Source organism: Aethalodelphis obliquidens, unplaced genomic scaffold (genome assembly GCF_003676395.1).
Source record: "Aethalodelphis obliquidens isolate GAN/ISIS:26980383/991018 unplaced genomic scaffold, ASM367639v1 scaffold107, whole genome shotgun sequence".
Taxonomy (NCBI): domain Eukaryota; kingdom Metazoa; phylum Chordata; class Mammalia; order Artiodactyla; family Delphinidae; genus Aethalodelphis; species Aethalodelphis obliquidens.
In genome coordinates this window covers 1,553,864-1,570,519 of record NW_020838051.1, presented here as the reverse complement: position 1 = coordinate 1,570,519, position 16,656 = coordinate 1,553,864, and the positions used below count along the sequence as shown (strand labels likewise).

At 43.3% G+C, this 16,656-nt stretch overlaps 1 protein-coding gene across 1 annotated transcript in view; it reads right to left on the bottom strand.

The window, feature by feature from the left end:
- Positions 1–14,661, bottom strand: part of PCYT1B (phosphate cytidylyltransferase 1B, choline) — a 129,557-nt gene extending 114,896 nt beyond the window's left edge. Inside the window, exon 1 of the mRNA XM_027096707.1 lies at positions 14,324–14,661. Within this exon, the coding sequence (XP_026952508.1) occupies positions 14,324–14,440 (117 nt within the window). The 5' untranslated portion in view covers positions 14,441–14,661. The remainder of the gene's footprint in view (positions 1–14,323) is intronic.
- Between the last annotated feature and the right edge of the window lie 1,995 nt (positions 14,662–16,656).

The following is a 16,656-nucleotide window of genomic DNA, read 5'->3' as shown; positions in this document are numbered from 1 at the left end:
AAGCTGGTTCTTTGAGAAGATAAACAAAATTGATAAACCATTAGCCAGACTCATCAAGAAAAAAGGGAGAAGGCTCAAATCAACAGAATGAGAAATGAAAAAGGAGAAGTAACAAGTGACACTGCAGAAATACAAAAGATCATGAGAGATTACTGCAAGCAACTCTATGCCAATAAAATAGACAACCTGGAAGAAATGGACAAATTTTTACAAATGCACAACCTGCCAAAACTGAATCAGGAATAAATAGAAAATATGAACAGACCAATCACAAGCACTGAAATTGAAACTGTGATTAAAAATCTTCCAACAAACAAAAGCCCAGGACCCGATGGCTTCACAGGCGAATTCTATCAAACATTTAGAGAAGAGGTAACACCTATCCTTCTCAAACTCTTCCAAAATATAGCAGAGGGAGGAATACTCCCAAACTCATTCTACGAGGCCACCATCACCCAGATACCAAAACCAGACAAGGATGTCAAAAAGAAAGAAAGCTACAGGCCAATATCACTGATGAACATAGATTCAAAAATCCTCAACAAAGGGCTTCCCTGGTGGCGCAGTGGTTGAGAGTCCGCTTGCCAATGCAGGGGACATGGGTTCGTGCCCCAGGAGGATCCCACGTGCCGCAGAGCAGGCTTGCTGAGCCTGTGCGTCCAGAGCCTGTGCTCTGCAATGGGAGAAGCCACAACAGTGAGAGGCCCGCGTACCGCAAAAAAAAAAAAAAAAAAAAAAAATCCTCAACAAAATACTAGCAAACAGAATCCAACAGCACATTAAAAGGATCATACACCATGATCAAGTGGGGTTTATTCCAGGAATGCAAGGATTCTTCAATATACGCAAATCAATCAACGTGATACACCATATTAACAAACTGAAGGATAAAAACCATATGATCATCTCAGTAGATGCAAAAAATATTTTGACAAAATTCAACACCCATTTATGATAAAATCTCTCCAGAAAGTGGGCATATAGGGAACCTACCTCAACATAATAAAGGCCATATGCGACAAATCCACAGCAAACATCATTCTCAATGGTGAAAAACTGAAAGCATTTCCTCTAAGATCAGGAACAACACAAGGATGTCCACTCTCACCACTAGTATTGAACACAGTTTTCGATGTCCTAGCCACAGCAATCAGAGAAGAAAAAGAAATAAAAGAAATGTAAATTGGAAAAGAAGAAGTAAAACTGTCACTGTTTGCAAATGACATGATACTATACATAGAGAATCCTAAAGATGCCACCAGAAAACTACTAGAGCTGATCAACGAATTTGATAAAGTTGCAGGATACAAAATTAATGCACAGAAATCTCTTGCATTCCTATACACTAATAACGAAAGATCAGAAAGAAAAATTAAGGAAACAATCCCTTTCACCATTGCAACAACAACAAAATACCTAGGAATAAACCCACCTAAGGAGGTAAAAGACCTGTACTCAGAAAACTATAAGACATTGATGAAGGAATTCAAAGATGACACAAACAGATGGAGAGATATACCATGTTCTCAGATTGGAAGAATCAATATTGTGAAAATGACTATACTATCCAAAGCAATCTACCGATTCAGTGCAATCCCTATCAAATTACTAATGGCATTTTTTACAGAACTAGAACAAAACATCTTAAAATTTGTATGGAGACACGAAAGATGCTGAATAGGCAAAGCAGTCTCGAGAAAGAAAAACGGAGCTGGAGGAATCAGGCTCACAGACTTCAGACTATACTACAAAGCTACAGTAATCAAGACAGCATGGTACTGGCAGAAATAGAATTATAGATCAACGGAACAGGATAGAAAGCCCAGAGACAAACGCATGCACCTACGGTCACCTTATTTTTGATAAGGAGACAAGAGTATACAATGCAGAAAAGACAGCCTCTTCAATAAGTGGTGCTGGGAAAACTAGACAGCTACATGTAAAAGAATGAAATCAGAACACTCCCTAACACCATACACAAAAGTAAACTCAAAATGGATTAGAGACCTAAATGTAAGACCGGACACTATAAAACTCTTAGAGGAAAAACATAGGAAGAACACTCTTTGACATAAATCACAGCAAGATCGTTTTTGATCCACCTCCTAGAGTAATGGAAATAAAAACAAAAATAAACAAGTGGGACCTAATGAAACTTAAAAGCTTTTGCAAAGCAAAGGAAACTACAAACAGGATGAAAAGACAACCCTCAGAATGGGAGAAAATATTTGCAAATGAATCAACAAAGGATTAGTCTCCAAAATATATAAACAGCCCATGTAGCTCAATATTAAAAAAACAACCCAATCAGAAAATGGGCAGAAGACCTAAATAGACATTTCTCCAAAGAAGATATTCAGATGGCCAACAAACACATGAAAAGCTGCCCAACATCACTATTTATTAGAGAAATGCAAACCAAAACTACAATGAGGTATCGCCTCACACCAGTTAGAATGGGCATTATCAGAAAATCTACAAACAACAAATGCTGCAGAGGGTGTGGAGAAAAGGGAACCCTCTTGCACTGTTGGTGGGCATGTAAATTGATACAGCCACTATGGAGACCAGTATGGAGGTTCCTTAAAAAACTAAAAGTAGAACTACCGTATGACCCAGCAATCCCACTCCTGGGCATATACCCAGAGCAAACCATAATTGAAAAAGACGCATGCACCCCAATGTTCACTGCAGCACTATTTATAATAGCCAGGTCATGGAAGCAACCTAAATGCCCACTGACAGACAAATGGATAAAGAAGATGTGGTACATATATACAATGGAATATTACTCAGCCATAAAAAGGAACGAAATTGGGTCATTTGACATGGTTGGATCTAGAGACCGTCATACAGAGTGAAGTAAGTCAGAGAGAGAAAACAAATATCATGTATTAACGCATATATGTGGAAGCTAGAAAAATGGTACAGATGAACCAGTTTGCAGAGCAGAAATAGAGACACAGATGTAGAGAACAAACATATGGACACCAAGGGGGAAAGTGGCAGGGGGCGTGGTGGTGGGATGAATTGGGAGATTGGGATTAACATATATACACTAATATGTATAAAATAGATAACTAATAAGAACCTGCTGTATAAAAAATAAAAATTAAAAATTAAAAAAAGAATAACATACATACAGAAACGTGCACATATCCTAAGAGTGCGACTTAGTGAACTTTCACAGGCTGAACACATATAGCATCAAGTACCCAACCACTGCCAGCATCCACCCTGTGCTCCTTCCACTATCCTGACTTCTAACATCATAGATTAGTTTGCCAACTTTTAAAATATTTAATAGAAATGGAACGGTGTAGTATATATTCTTTCATGTCTGGCTTCTTTTATTCAATATTATGTTTGTGAAATTCGTCCTTATTTTTGCAGGTGGTTGTAGGTTCTTCATTCTCATTGCTGGGTGACCTTGTGTGACTATACTACGATTTATTTATTCTACTTCTGCTGGGCATTTGGGTAGTTTCCACTTTGGTGTTATTATGAATAATGCTGCTAAGAACAACTTAATACTAGTCTTTGGTGGTCGTATGTACAACCTTCCTAGGAGTAGAAGTGCTGGGTCAAATATATTTATTTTGAATTTCTAAATTTACTACAAAGAGCTTAGACATCTGATCTGTTTCCACTCGTAGTGCCAAAGCAGAAAATGTAACATGGCAGAGCTAAATACAGCACTTCTCAAAGTGCATCCAAACACATCGTGTTTCTGACTCACCTGGGAGCTTGAGCAGGTGGTTCTCGACTCATTTATGTGGGAGAACTGTGTGTAGTGGCAACAGGAGGCTTTAGAAGTCAGACAAACTGAAATTTAAATCCCAGCTTTCTGAGTTAATGTCTGATCTTTGGGGAATTACTTAATGCTTGGTTTTCTTATTTATAAGGTGGGGCATAGTCATTCTTATTTTACAGGTCTGCAGCCTGGTTAACCAAGATAACCCATAGAAAGCAGCGAGCACAGCGCCTAACACAGTATGCATCATAAATGATTGTTCCATTCCCTCATTTGCCGACGGAGGAAAATAAGTGAGTGAGACCTCTAGCCCCGAAGTCACTATAGAACAATGACCTCATAACTCAACCATCTGGAGGTATAACAGAATTTAGTATTATGTGACTGTGCCTACAATCTCAGGCCCACTAGAGATGAAGCACAGAAGCCCATGAGTACCAGGAGCAAGCTTTTGACAACATTTGGTTGCCAATGGGCCATACACACCATTCATGATGCTCCTATTAACCTATTATCATTGTTGTTGTTGTTCTTTTTCTTAAATGCCAGTTTAAATAGCCCTCAGCATCCTTTTACACTGACATCAGGTTCAGTGTGCATGACTTACTGAGTAGAAAACAAAAATCGCCAAGTCAAAGACTTTGTCAGGAAGGAGGAGATGATATGAAAATGAATCCGCAGGCTAGCCCCGTACATTATTCCACTACCAGGGTTTGCTGCTTTCTTTTCTAATCACTGTGTTTTCAAGTGTGTCTTCAAGACTGCTGAGTGCTAAACTATCTCTTTATCCCCGAGCACGGTCAGCTTCCCCAGCCTCCCACACAACCTGGTTCATGCTGGGATAAAGAGGAAGGTAGGAATGTTAAAACAATAATGCTATGGTCTGAGGCCAGCACCACGTAATCAGATCCTAGCAAGGCAGAGGCTGTTACCTGGGAAATTATTGGAAGAAAATAGGCCTATTTTGCAATGACTTAGTTTTTTCTACCCTCCTTGCTTTCTCCTTTTCATCGTGCCTCCAGTGATCAGATGGAATAAACCTTTCTACATTTATTTCACTAAGGAGCACTGAGAAGCTTTGTATGGGCACCAGCAAAAGATGCAGGAGTCGCAGGACTATGGCCTGACCCACTGTTGGTCTTGAATCCCAAATATGATTCTTAGATGGGAAGCATCAGTTAAAAAAGGCCCCTGGAATTCAACGCCATACTGCTATACCGCAAAGAGAACCCAGTATTTTGTTTTTACATCTTTATTGGAGTATACCTGCTTTACAATGTTGTACTAGTTTCTGCTGTACAACAAAGTGAATCAGCTATATGTACACATATATCCCCATATCCCCTCCCTCTTGAGCCTCCCTCCCACCCTCCCTATCCCACCCCTCTAGGTGGTCACAAAGCACCAAGCTGATCTCCCTGTGCTATGCAGCTGCTTCCCACTAGCTAGCTATTTTACATTTGGTACTGTACATATGTCCATGCCACTCTCTCACTTCGTCCCAGCTTAACCTTCCCCCTCCCCATATCCTCAGGTCTATCCTCTATGTCTGCGTCTTTATTCCTGACCTGTCCCTAGGTTCTTCAGAGCCACTTTTTTTAGATTCCATATATATGTGTTAGCATACGGTATTTGTTTTTCTCTTTCTGACTTACTTCACTCTGTATGACAGACTCTAGGTCCATCCACCTCACTACAAATAACTCAGTTTCGTTTCTTTTTATGGCTAATATTCCATTGTACATATGTGCCACATCTTCTTTATCCATTCATCTGTCAGTGGACGCTTAGGTTGCTTCCACGTCCTGGCTATTGTAAGTAGAGCTGCAATGAACATTGTGGTACATGTCTCTTTTGGAATTATGGTTTTCTCAGGGTATATGCCCAGTAGTGGGATTGCTGGGTCATGTGGTAATTCTATTGTTAGTTGTTTTGTTTTGCTTTTTTTTTGCGGTACGCGGGCCTCTCACTGCTGTGGCCTCTCCCGTTGTGGAGCACAGGCTCCAGACGTGCAGGCTCAGCGGCCATGGCTCACAGGCCCAGCCGCTCCTCGGCATGTGGTATTTTCTCGGACCTGGGCACGAACCCGTGTCCCCTGCATCGGCAGGCAGACTCTCAACCACTGCACCACCAGGGAAGCCCTATTGTTAGTTTTTAAAGGAACCTCCATACTGTTCTCCATAGTGGCTGTATCAGTTTACATTCCCACCAACAGTGCAGGAGGGTTCCCTTTTCTCCACACCCTCTCCAGCACTTACTGTTTCTAGATTTTTTGATGATGGTCATTCTGACTGGTGTGAGGTGATACCTCACAGTAGTTTTGATTTGCATTTCTCTAATGATTAGTGATGCTGAACACCTTTTCATGTGGAAAACCCAGTATTTTGAACTTCAGTATTATTAAGTAGGTAAATTAGGAGGCTATTGTTCACATTAAAAAGAGATTCAGCACAGAAGCATATGAAGAATAAAGTGGAAGACAGCAAAGTGGTTTGTACGACATTAATATAAAGTTCCAAAGTATTTTGTGAACATTTGTTATGCATATTTTGCCAGTGTGTCTTGCCATAAGATCATTCAACCTGTTTTTACTCTAAATGGATAAAACAAAGGGAGGTGAGGAGTGGGGTAGCCCTGAGTTTTGATACGAGCCTCGGGTCAAGCAGAGCACACTGTGCTGAAGCACGTTCCATGGCTATGGAAGCTAGAATCACGGTCTTGGAACTGGAAAAGTCTTGAAACTGGCACCATAGTGGGTCACATAATTGAGGTCCAGAGAGGAGAAGTGATTTGCTGAAGCTCACACGATAATTAATTCCATGGCAAAACTGATGTTGGAGTGAGATTGTGGGTTCCAGCAAGCAGAGACTAAGCTGCAGCCTATTTGCCTTCCCAGCATCCAGCCCTTTCACTGTAGGTCAGTCCGGTTCCCCCTGGGGCTACAGATCTGGATCTGCCTTGATTTGGGGGTTGGTATGGAGCCCCAGAGGCCATAAAGGAACAGATCCATCTCTGCTCATCAATACCACATCTCTCATGAGGAATCACTCAGCCTTTCCACCTTCCCCTACTGCCTCTACCCCAGCCTGGAGGCCTGTGGAGAGGAAATACCTCGGGGTTGGACCCGACTTCCCAGGTTGTCCCATAATTACACTTCTGCACCTATCAGAACCAAGTCACTATGACTTTGCCTCCACCTTCACAGAGAAAACAGAGGCTATCAGATAAGGGAGGCTTTCGACCTTCTATACCCTTCCCCTTATAACCCAAAACATCCTTACCAGCTTCTTTGCCAAGACAGTGGGAGAGGTATCTCTTTACCAACGTGAAGCCAATTCTGCGTCTTGTGCACTGGATCCCAACATCTCCAGTCTAAGGGTCATTCCCTTCATCAATTTTCCCCATCATTTTCACATTCTCCCACTGGCTCTTTCCCATTCATATTTAACTGCAAGTAGGTACCATCTTAAAAGAATGAGCCAACCAGAAGCTTTGACATCGTGGATGATGGAAGGAAAGAAGGCTAGAGGGAAGTATGGAAGTAAAAAAAGAAGAGGAGAGAAAGGCTAGCTTCTCTCAATCTTAAACCCTGACTTATCCACCTTTGGGTCCTATACACTCTAGATGCTTCTCCTCTCATTCAAGCTTCTACTTCCCCACCTCCTAAATGCTCTTCAACCTATCTGGTCTCTGTTTTCACCGTTTCACTGAAACATCATGATTGACCTCTTCTTCCTAAACCCAAAGGAAACTTTCCCTTATTACCTCATGTGATCTCCCTGCTGCATTGGGTTCTATTGGATATTCCCTCCACAGAACTTACCCTGCCCTTGGTACCCCTGATCTCCCAGACATTTGAGATGTCTGTCCTCTTTTCATGACCCTTCCTCCATTGGCTCTTTAAATGGTGTTCGTCAGGGTTACATCCTGGAAAGATTCTGGGATAAAGTAGATTGATTTAACCAGATTTCATGTAGAGACAGACAGATATAAGGAGCCTTCTAATAGCTTTAATTACAGCTCTTCGATTTTACTCCTTCTAAGAACCTGATAGGATGGCTCAGGGTCAGTTATTTTCTAGAATTGCCCCCATAGTAGGATTATCCTGAGGCACTCTTGCTAGTTAACCATTTCCATCCACTTCTTCCATCAGTCCAGAAACTGACTAATTTCGCTCCCATCGATTTCACTACCTCGATTCCACTTTCATCTCCTCCATGCTGATGTCTCCCAGATCAACATCTCCAGCTCAGAATTCTCTTCTGAGCTCCAAAACCAAACATTAACTAGACACCTTCAAATGGAAGTCCCCATCGTATCCCCAACATTAACTCTCACAAACTGCTATTCCCGGATGCTCCCACCTCAGGGGTGGCATCCACCCACTGTAGCCAGAAAACTGAGTCGTCCTGATACTGCCTGCCCTCAGGCTCAGTTACAAATCCTGGTGCATTTACCTCCTTTAAGGTCTCCCACATCCATCCAGTACTCTCCTTCTCCACTACCCCACCCCTAACTTCAAACTTATTAATTCTCATGTAGATTACAAAAAAAACAGAACGGGAGAGCAGAGAAAGTGAGTGTAAAATATGAAGTAAAGGAAGGTGATTTTTTTTTTTTTTAGTTCTGAGTAAATACATACACGTGTGTGCTATGCAACATGAAATGTATTTATCACTGTGGCTTCTCAGAGCTCATCCTCCACAGGCCTGGGCAGGTGTCTGAGCTCCCTCCAAAGCCACATGTGGTTAGTGAGCACTTGAAATTGGCTAGTCTGAACTGAGATGTGTTGTAATAGACACACCAGATTTCAGACTTGGTATGAAGAATATAAAATACCTCATTAATCATTTTTATATTGATTACATGTGTAATGATAATACTTGAGATACATCAGATTAAATTAAATGTATTATTGAAAATAATTTCACCTTTTAGAAAAACGTTTTAAATTGTGGCTACTAGAAAAATTTAAATTACATTGTATTTCCACTGGAGAGCGTTACTGTAGCAGCTGGAGTGTGCCACTCACAGCTGAGGGCTTAAGATCCCCTCAAAAATAGACTGATCCTTTCCATATCCAAAAACGTTTGGGGATCAGCAAGCTGCATCTCTTCTTCAAATGCAGGGACTTGTCTTAACTTGGGGATCAGGATAATGCAGTACTCCCTGCTGTGATGTACTTTTTTTTTTTTTGGCTGTGCCAGGTCTTAGTTGCGGGATCTTTCAGTTGCAGCATGCGGACTCCTAGTTGCGGCACGCATGATCAATGTGGGATCTAGTTCCCCGACCAGGGATCGAAAGCGGTCCCCCTGCATTGGGAGCGCGGAGTCTTACCCAGTGGACCACCAGGGAAGTCCCCCTGCTGTGAGGTACTTCTGCTCAATGGATAAAATATAGCTTAAATGCTGTAGAAAGCCCAACGTATTAAAGCCAAACTTATAAAAAAAAAAAAAGGCTCTCTTAAGGGATTTCAGCATCCTGGCATGCTTCCACCTACCAAACCACTGCCTCCTGGTAAATGAAAACGATATTCAAGGGCAGGGGCTCTGGATTATTTCTTTTATTTCTCTCCACAGCACCTGGTGCCTTGCTGTGTGTGGAAGTTTCTAAGCAGCTGGCTAACTGTGGATCGTTGGTCAGGGGCTGAGGTTTCTCTCAGTTCCCTTCTAAAGCCTTGCGTCACTGAATACTTTAAATCCCCCTCACTGCCTGAATGAGGACACACCCTTTCCATTTCTGTATGCTCAAATGCCAAAATAAAACAAAGTACAGACCTGTCTTCTTATATTTGATTTATATTAATATCCTCCATAAGGAGTTCAGCATTAAGCAAATTGGAGTAGGAGGGTTGGAGCGATAGTGAAAGAATAAACTTAAAAGAATGGGAGAAATGAATTCATTGATCCCATGTTTAATATGCCCAACTATTATCAATCTGCAAGAAATGGATGTTGCATTTGGAACAAGACCAGCAGGAAGATGTCTAATAATAACCTTGGGCAGAATTCCAGTCGACCACAGTAAATGCCCAAGGAAGCTCATGGTTGTTTATTTTCACTGACGTAGCACAGTAAGTATCTCGCTTTTAAAATGCTATCTGAGTAGCTAAATAGATGGCGAGGCTAGTAAAGGAAGCCAAGGATGTCTCTGGAAATCTGGTCATCTTTTTGAGCACTAGCGGGTGAGTGCCCTACCTCCCAACGAACGTAATGCACCTTCTGCAAGACAGCAGTCTCTTGGCACTGCTCCACTTTGAAGTAAAGTCCAAAATGAACTCCTGCTAACGTAGCATATCGAACGTAGCAGCCCTTTTTCATTACCAAGGCTCTATCATAAAACCTAGGCAATTTTCTATTTCTTTTCTAATTTCTTTATCAGTGTTATTTAATTCTATTTACTCTTTCTTATATTTTCTTCCAACAAAAAAAAAGGCAGGTGGAGGGCTTCTCTGGTGGCGCAGTGGTTGAGAGTCCGCCTGCCGATGCAGGGGACATGGGTTCGTGCCCCGGTCCGGGACGATCCCACATGCCGCGGATCGGCTGGGCCCGTGAGCCATGGCTGCTGAGCCTGCGCGTCCGGAGCGTGTGCTCCGCAACGGGAGAGGCCACCACAGTGAGAGGCCCGCGTACCGCAAAAAAAAAAAAAGGCAGGTGGAAAACCTACAGGTATACCTTCCAGAAAAGTTCCCCCTTGAACATGATTCCATTGTATCCTCAATATCCTTATCAATTTGCTACTTACAAGGGTCTAAAGTATAGATTGCTTTAAAGTCCTGTGAATTTAGATATGCTAGCTTCCCACTCCCTTTCCTTAAAGGGCTATGCCAGGCTCTGTATTAGACACCAGGGATACGGTGAGGACAAGACAGGTTTCCACTCAACATCACGCTGGCAAACGTGGACTCGCTGTCAAGGAGTTCACCGCTCTCTCCTTTCTGCCCCCACTGCACCTGGGAACACACCCCTTTGCAGGCTGTGTCCTTCTCAACCTGTATGAAAGCAATCTGTGTTTGTGTGCCAGTCTCTTCTAGAATCTCTGGATCACAAAGTACCACAGGGCTCAGAGCTCAGCACGTAGTAGGTACTCGATCACTGTGGGCAGAGCTAACCCGGATCACAATAAACAGGCTTCACTGTAAATAATATATAGATAGATGCATGTAGACAGGGACACTTGTACACACCTTCTCAAGTGCCAGGGTAAATCAAGAGCATGGTTCATTAAAAAAGGGCATTTTACACGATTGCTGAGACTTAAATAAAATTCGTATTTACAGAGGGTGACATTCAGTGACATAAAGTCACGTTCTGGGACTGGCAGTAAAGCTTTATGTCCCTTTATTTACCCAGAAACGTCCTTTTCCATATCTCTAGGTAAAGTTAGAGTGAGTTTGGGGAACCAGTGTGTGCCTTGGCTGATACAATCACAACCAGTCTGGTAAATGCTACTTTTTTTTAAGATAATGTTTTGTTATTGAGTCCTGTTTCCTCTAAACTTTATGAATCCAAGTTTGGTTACATGTGGGGGAAGGAGCCTGTCCTCTGGAGGGGAATCTCTCAAGTCTTCCATGCACTTTCCAAAGTCAGTTAAGCAACAGAGCAGCCATGCTCTGAGGGACCCACGATTGACTTGGGGCAATATGTTTGGGTTCTGGGAGAAACAGAATTTATATGATTTGAAATATGAAGATATTAGCAAAGCTAAAGATCAACAGAAACTACTCAAAAACATAAAAAGAAATCCTAATTTAATATTTTCACTTGCCACTCTCTTCACCAACAAACTATGTTACTAGGTAGTTGATACGTGCCTTCGTTATTAAGTGTAATTCTAAATTTAGAATAAAACCCCACAATGACCCAATTTTGCTGATAAGAGAAAAGGTGCTTCAAAAAACTTAGTAGTGGTTTATAAAGTGGTTGCAGCACCTATTTAAACAGAGCCAATTTTCAATACGCCACAATAATGATGGACAACATGGGAAATTTTTATAAAAGGTAGATCAAAGCAATCACTTTAACAGTTCAAATTCTGTACATCCTTCACACACTCACACACACACACACAAACACACACACACGCACACATTTTAAGCCAGAACTGCCAAAAAGATGGAAAAAGAATGTATCTCACTTAAAGGTGTGTTGCAGGAGAAAGGTCTTCCACTCTGCAGGTATAGAGCTCTGTGTTCAAATCCCAGCTCTACAGCCTTCAAAGCAATGTGGCTTTGGAGAAGTCGCTTACCCTCTCTGAACCTCAGTTTCCTCATTTCTAAACTGGCAGGGAGGTGGAGGTGTAACACTGCCAGCTTTGTATGGTTCCTGGGAGTTAACCTCCAGGATGAGCTGTCACAAGTGAAAGTAGAAAGTACCTGAACTTTCTTCCTTCCCTTGATTTCCTCTGCCCACCCTCTCAGGCAGAAGCAACCAAGGAGCAGAATAGCTAAAAGGCAAAAAGGGAAGGAAAAGAAGTAGGCACCAGAGACTGAAATGATACACAAACAGGAACCAGATGCTGCCCTCTCCCCTGCCCTTGACCTGTCAGGAAGTTGTGTGATGCAAATCTGAACACTGAGTTTAACTTTAAAAAATATATTCTGGGTGATGGACTTCCCTGGTGGCACAGTGGTTAAGAATCTGTCTGCCAATGCAGGGGAGACAGGTTCGAGCCCTGGTCTGGGAAGATCCCACATGCTGCAGAGCAACTAAGTCTGTGTGCCACAACTACTGAGCCTGCACTCTAGAGCCAGCGAGCCACAACTACTGAGCCTGCGTGCCACAACTAATGAATCCTGCATGCCTAGAGCCCGTGTTCTTCAACAAGAGAAGCACCCGCTCGCCGCAACTAGAGAAAGCCCGTGCGCAGAAACAAAGACCCAATGCAGCCAAAAATAAATAAATAAATTTATTTAAAAATATATATATATATTCTGGGTGATCTCATAACAAGCTTTTAATGGTCAGTTTGTTGTTGTTGTTGTTGTTTTGCAGTGCTTAACCAAGAGTTGTTTAGTGGGGCTTCCCTGGTGGCGCAGTGGTTGAGAGTCCGCCTGCCGATGCAGGGGACACGGGTTCGTGCCCCGGTCCGGGAAGATCCCACGTGCCGTGGAGCGGCTGGGCCCGTGAGCCATGGCCGCTGAGCCTGCACGTCCGGAGCCTGTGCTCCGCAACAGCAGAGGCCACAACAGTGAGAGGCCCGCAAGAGTTGTTCAGTGGCTCAAAGGAATCCCTTGGTAACAAACTTATGGGGATGGTTTGTATCCCATCAGAAACAGGTACTACACTGTGTATGTTGTTCAGCAAGCGGCTTAAGCGCTGGGGAGCAGTTAATATCAAACTTCCCTAAGAAAATATATCTTTAAAACTAGAAACACAGTGAACAAAAGCCCTAGGTGCTCTAATGTAACTTTCTTGGTTTTCATGTTTTACAAAATTGTCCTAAGTCTCCCTTTGAACCCTTATTAACCCTCATGAAGAAATAACAGTTACATGATGGACTGGCCTTGAAATCTGTGAGCCCTCATTTTGGGAGTTCACAGAAAATGCTACATCACAAAATCCTTTTTTAAAAAAACCTCTTCCCAGGGTCAAACTCCACAGCCAATCAAAATATTGCACCTTTTAACTCGAGGGAAATCGCTAGAGAGAGAGTAGCTCTAAGTAGTATGTCGCTTGGATTTGAGGGTCCAAAGAGAGGTCTCCCCAAGTTCCCGAAGACTTCAGGCCACGGAAAATCCACCACCCATTTGGTGTTTTTGATTCCTTGAGGATACACGTTGAGGTGTTTGAGAACCACCTTCCACATTTACTTAAGGAATCATGACCAGTGGTGGAGAAGCTGATGAAATTTGGGATACCAGTAACTGAGATGCAAGGAAGCTCTGAGTGCCCGTTTCCACACTTTCATTATGAAAGGCATGCAGCCCCTTTCCAAGTAAATATAGCTGCTCCAGGTTCCCACTACCTGAAGAGAAACCCTCACAGCACGCTCCGGAAATGTTTACAATTCATTTAAGATGCACATTATTTCTAAACACATCGCCGAGGAACCCTTTTACTTATTTATTTTGAAATTTTCAAACGAATGGGGAAGTTTGGCTTCCATGTCGTTTTCATTTTTCAAAAACTGACATTAGGCACCAAAATTAGTTGAGGACAGAATCATTCCTTACCTAAAATTTAGAACTTAACAACGGACTCGTCTCAAGCTTTGTGAAGAGAATGCCATTTTTAAATTGTACCACAGGATCTGTATCTTTAGATGAGAATACACCTAAAAGATAAAAGCCCATCCCCTCCTCCCAAGGCACAAAAACACAGCATAGCCCAAGCAGCCCGTTTCCTACCCAGCCAATACAATAATGCTTTGTAAGCTGAGAGCAGCGCTCGGTTACAGAAGCTAAGTATAAACAGCTGAGAAGGATTAGGCGGTAGCTCTATTCTCATTTACATGAAAATCCTCTAAGCATCGCTTTCCTCGGTGGCTGCGGGCGCATAAAAGAGTTCCTCGCTGAAACTCTTTTGTGCCATAGCCACGCATACATTTGCATCCTTTGTCTTTACTTACCAGTCGAGGCTGTGGGCATGTGTGCTCGATTTCCTCCATGGTTTCTGAGGGAGGCTCATTGGAAAGGGATTTTGGGATACCTGTTTCTGACTCAGCATCAGTGGTAAGTACTGGCATGGCCAGTGAATGCTGCCTCCAGTTCTACACCCTCTGAGAGTCTCCTCCTAGGCAGAGAATGTTTTCTTTGTCACGTATTTTTCTCTTCCCCACCCATCCCCCTTCTTCGTCCCTTCTTTCTGTCTTCCCAGGGGGAAGTAAAGAGGTTATCCTCCACCCCCACCACTTTCCTTCTCCAAGAACCCAAGAGGCAAGGCCTCAGTTTATCACTATAACAACCAGACAGCACAGGAGCTGCGGGTGCGGGATACAGTACCTCATTTGCATGGAGCGCGCTGGTTGGCTACTGTCGTAATAGTACCACTCCGCCGGAGAGCGGCCGGGCCCCATTGGCTGGCGGGCCGTGCCCTGGGGGCCCGAACTTGCTGCTTTTGTTTCTCCTGTTTAATTCAGTTGCAAAGGTCCATTCTGGGCTAGGGACCCCGGCTGCGCTACCCAGATAAGAAAAAGCCGCGTTCTGACATGCCCAGGACGCCTCGAGACAGAACATAGCAGACCTCCACTAAAAAAGACCAAGTCCCTGACATGTTTGCTGTGCTGTAGTCAGAATTTTGCCAAATAGGAGTCACCCTGAAGACAAAACCACTTTTGAGCCCAAACTCCCTGTGCCCACAATTGCCACCTGGCCTCGGAGGGCCTCTCACGGCATTCATTGAGAGCACCTGAGTGTTCACCCCCTTGACTGCAACAAGAGCAATGGCAGATCCTCTGAGGCCTGGTGTAGCCCTGGCGCTTACCCCTGGGGCTGCCCTGAGAGGAACTTCGAAGGAGGTAGATTGTCTTTGAAAACCTGCCTCCCACCTCTGACTGCCTCCCCAATTACTTCCTCCCTCGGCCATTCCTCCTCCTCCCCAGCTATTCTGAGTTTCCTCAATGAGCTCTTGCTGTGGTCTGCGCTTCCATACACTGTTCCTCATGCTGGTCTATTATTCCTGTGCTCCCATTTCCTAAGCACCCTGCTCTCAGCGAAATGCTCATGGCAATCACAGAAACATCACAGATGGGGTATTAAAGATGATGTGCCTTAACGTCTAAATCGTCCAGGAATAGCCACCATTTATAAGAGGGCGTTCTGGAGACACACACCCAAAGAAAAGAACTCACAAAGGTATTCGTTCTAGTGAAATATCACACTTTAAATAACATTAATAAAAATCACGCCTTGGGAATTCCCTGGCAGTCCATAGTTAGGACTCCACGCTCTCACTACTGAGGGTCCGGGTTCCATCCCTGATTGGGGAACTAAAATCCCACAGCCACGCGGCTTGGCCAAAAAAAAAAAAAAAATCATGGTAATTGCTAGCATTTATTAAGCACAGGCACAGTGCTAGGTACTTCACCTAGATATTGTTTAATCTTCATAACAACCCAAAGAGGTCAATCTTATCATTATCCCCATTTACAGGTGAGAAAATTGAAATTTACAGTAATTGCTCAGGGCCTCAAACTCATAAGCAGCAGAGCTGGGATTGGAAGGATGCGGGCTTGGCGGGGCAGGGGGGATGCAGCAGGTGTAGTGACAGAAAAAACATCTAGGTAGAAATCCTCTTAAGACAAGTCCCTGGGCTTCTAAATCTGTCATTTTAATCTATAGCAGTGGTTTTCATCCAAGTATGCTCCAGGACCAGCCACACCAACATCAGCGTCACCCGAGAACTTGTTGGAAATGTAAATTATTCATCCCTCAAGACCTGGCTCAGTAGGTCTGGGATAGGGCCGGAATTTGCATTTCTTTTTTTAAAAAATAAATTTACTTATTTTATTTATTTATTTTTGGCTGTTCATGATCCGTTGGAAAGCACCTCACCCCCTAACCCCCACTGTGTTCTGGGCCACCGAGCTTGGTTCCTAATTGGTCCTCTAATTCCCTCTCTAGAATGGGATGCTCACCTGTTCCTATTTAGCAGCGTCCTGATGGCTAGTGGGGTCCTTGCAAACCCCTCTTGCCCAAGAGCCTAGACTGTGCCCTTATCCCCCACCTCCAGCCTTTGCTGTGTCAAAGTGGGCAGATGCCCCCTTCTCCCCCCACACCCCATCTCAACGAAACAAGATGCTGTCTCTGCCTGAGCATCTTCATTGTGTCACCTAAATCAGACCTTTAACCATCAGTGACATTAGTCGTACCTGACACATAATCAGCCCAAGTCCTTAAACCTCAAAATTTAGACCTCTGACTTGAGGGTCAGCTCTATAAGTAACTGCATTCCCACTAATCC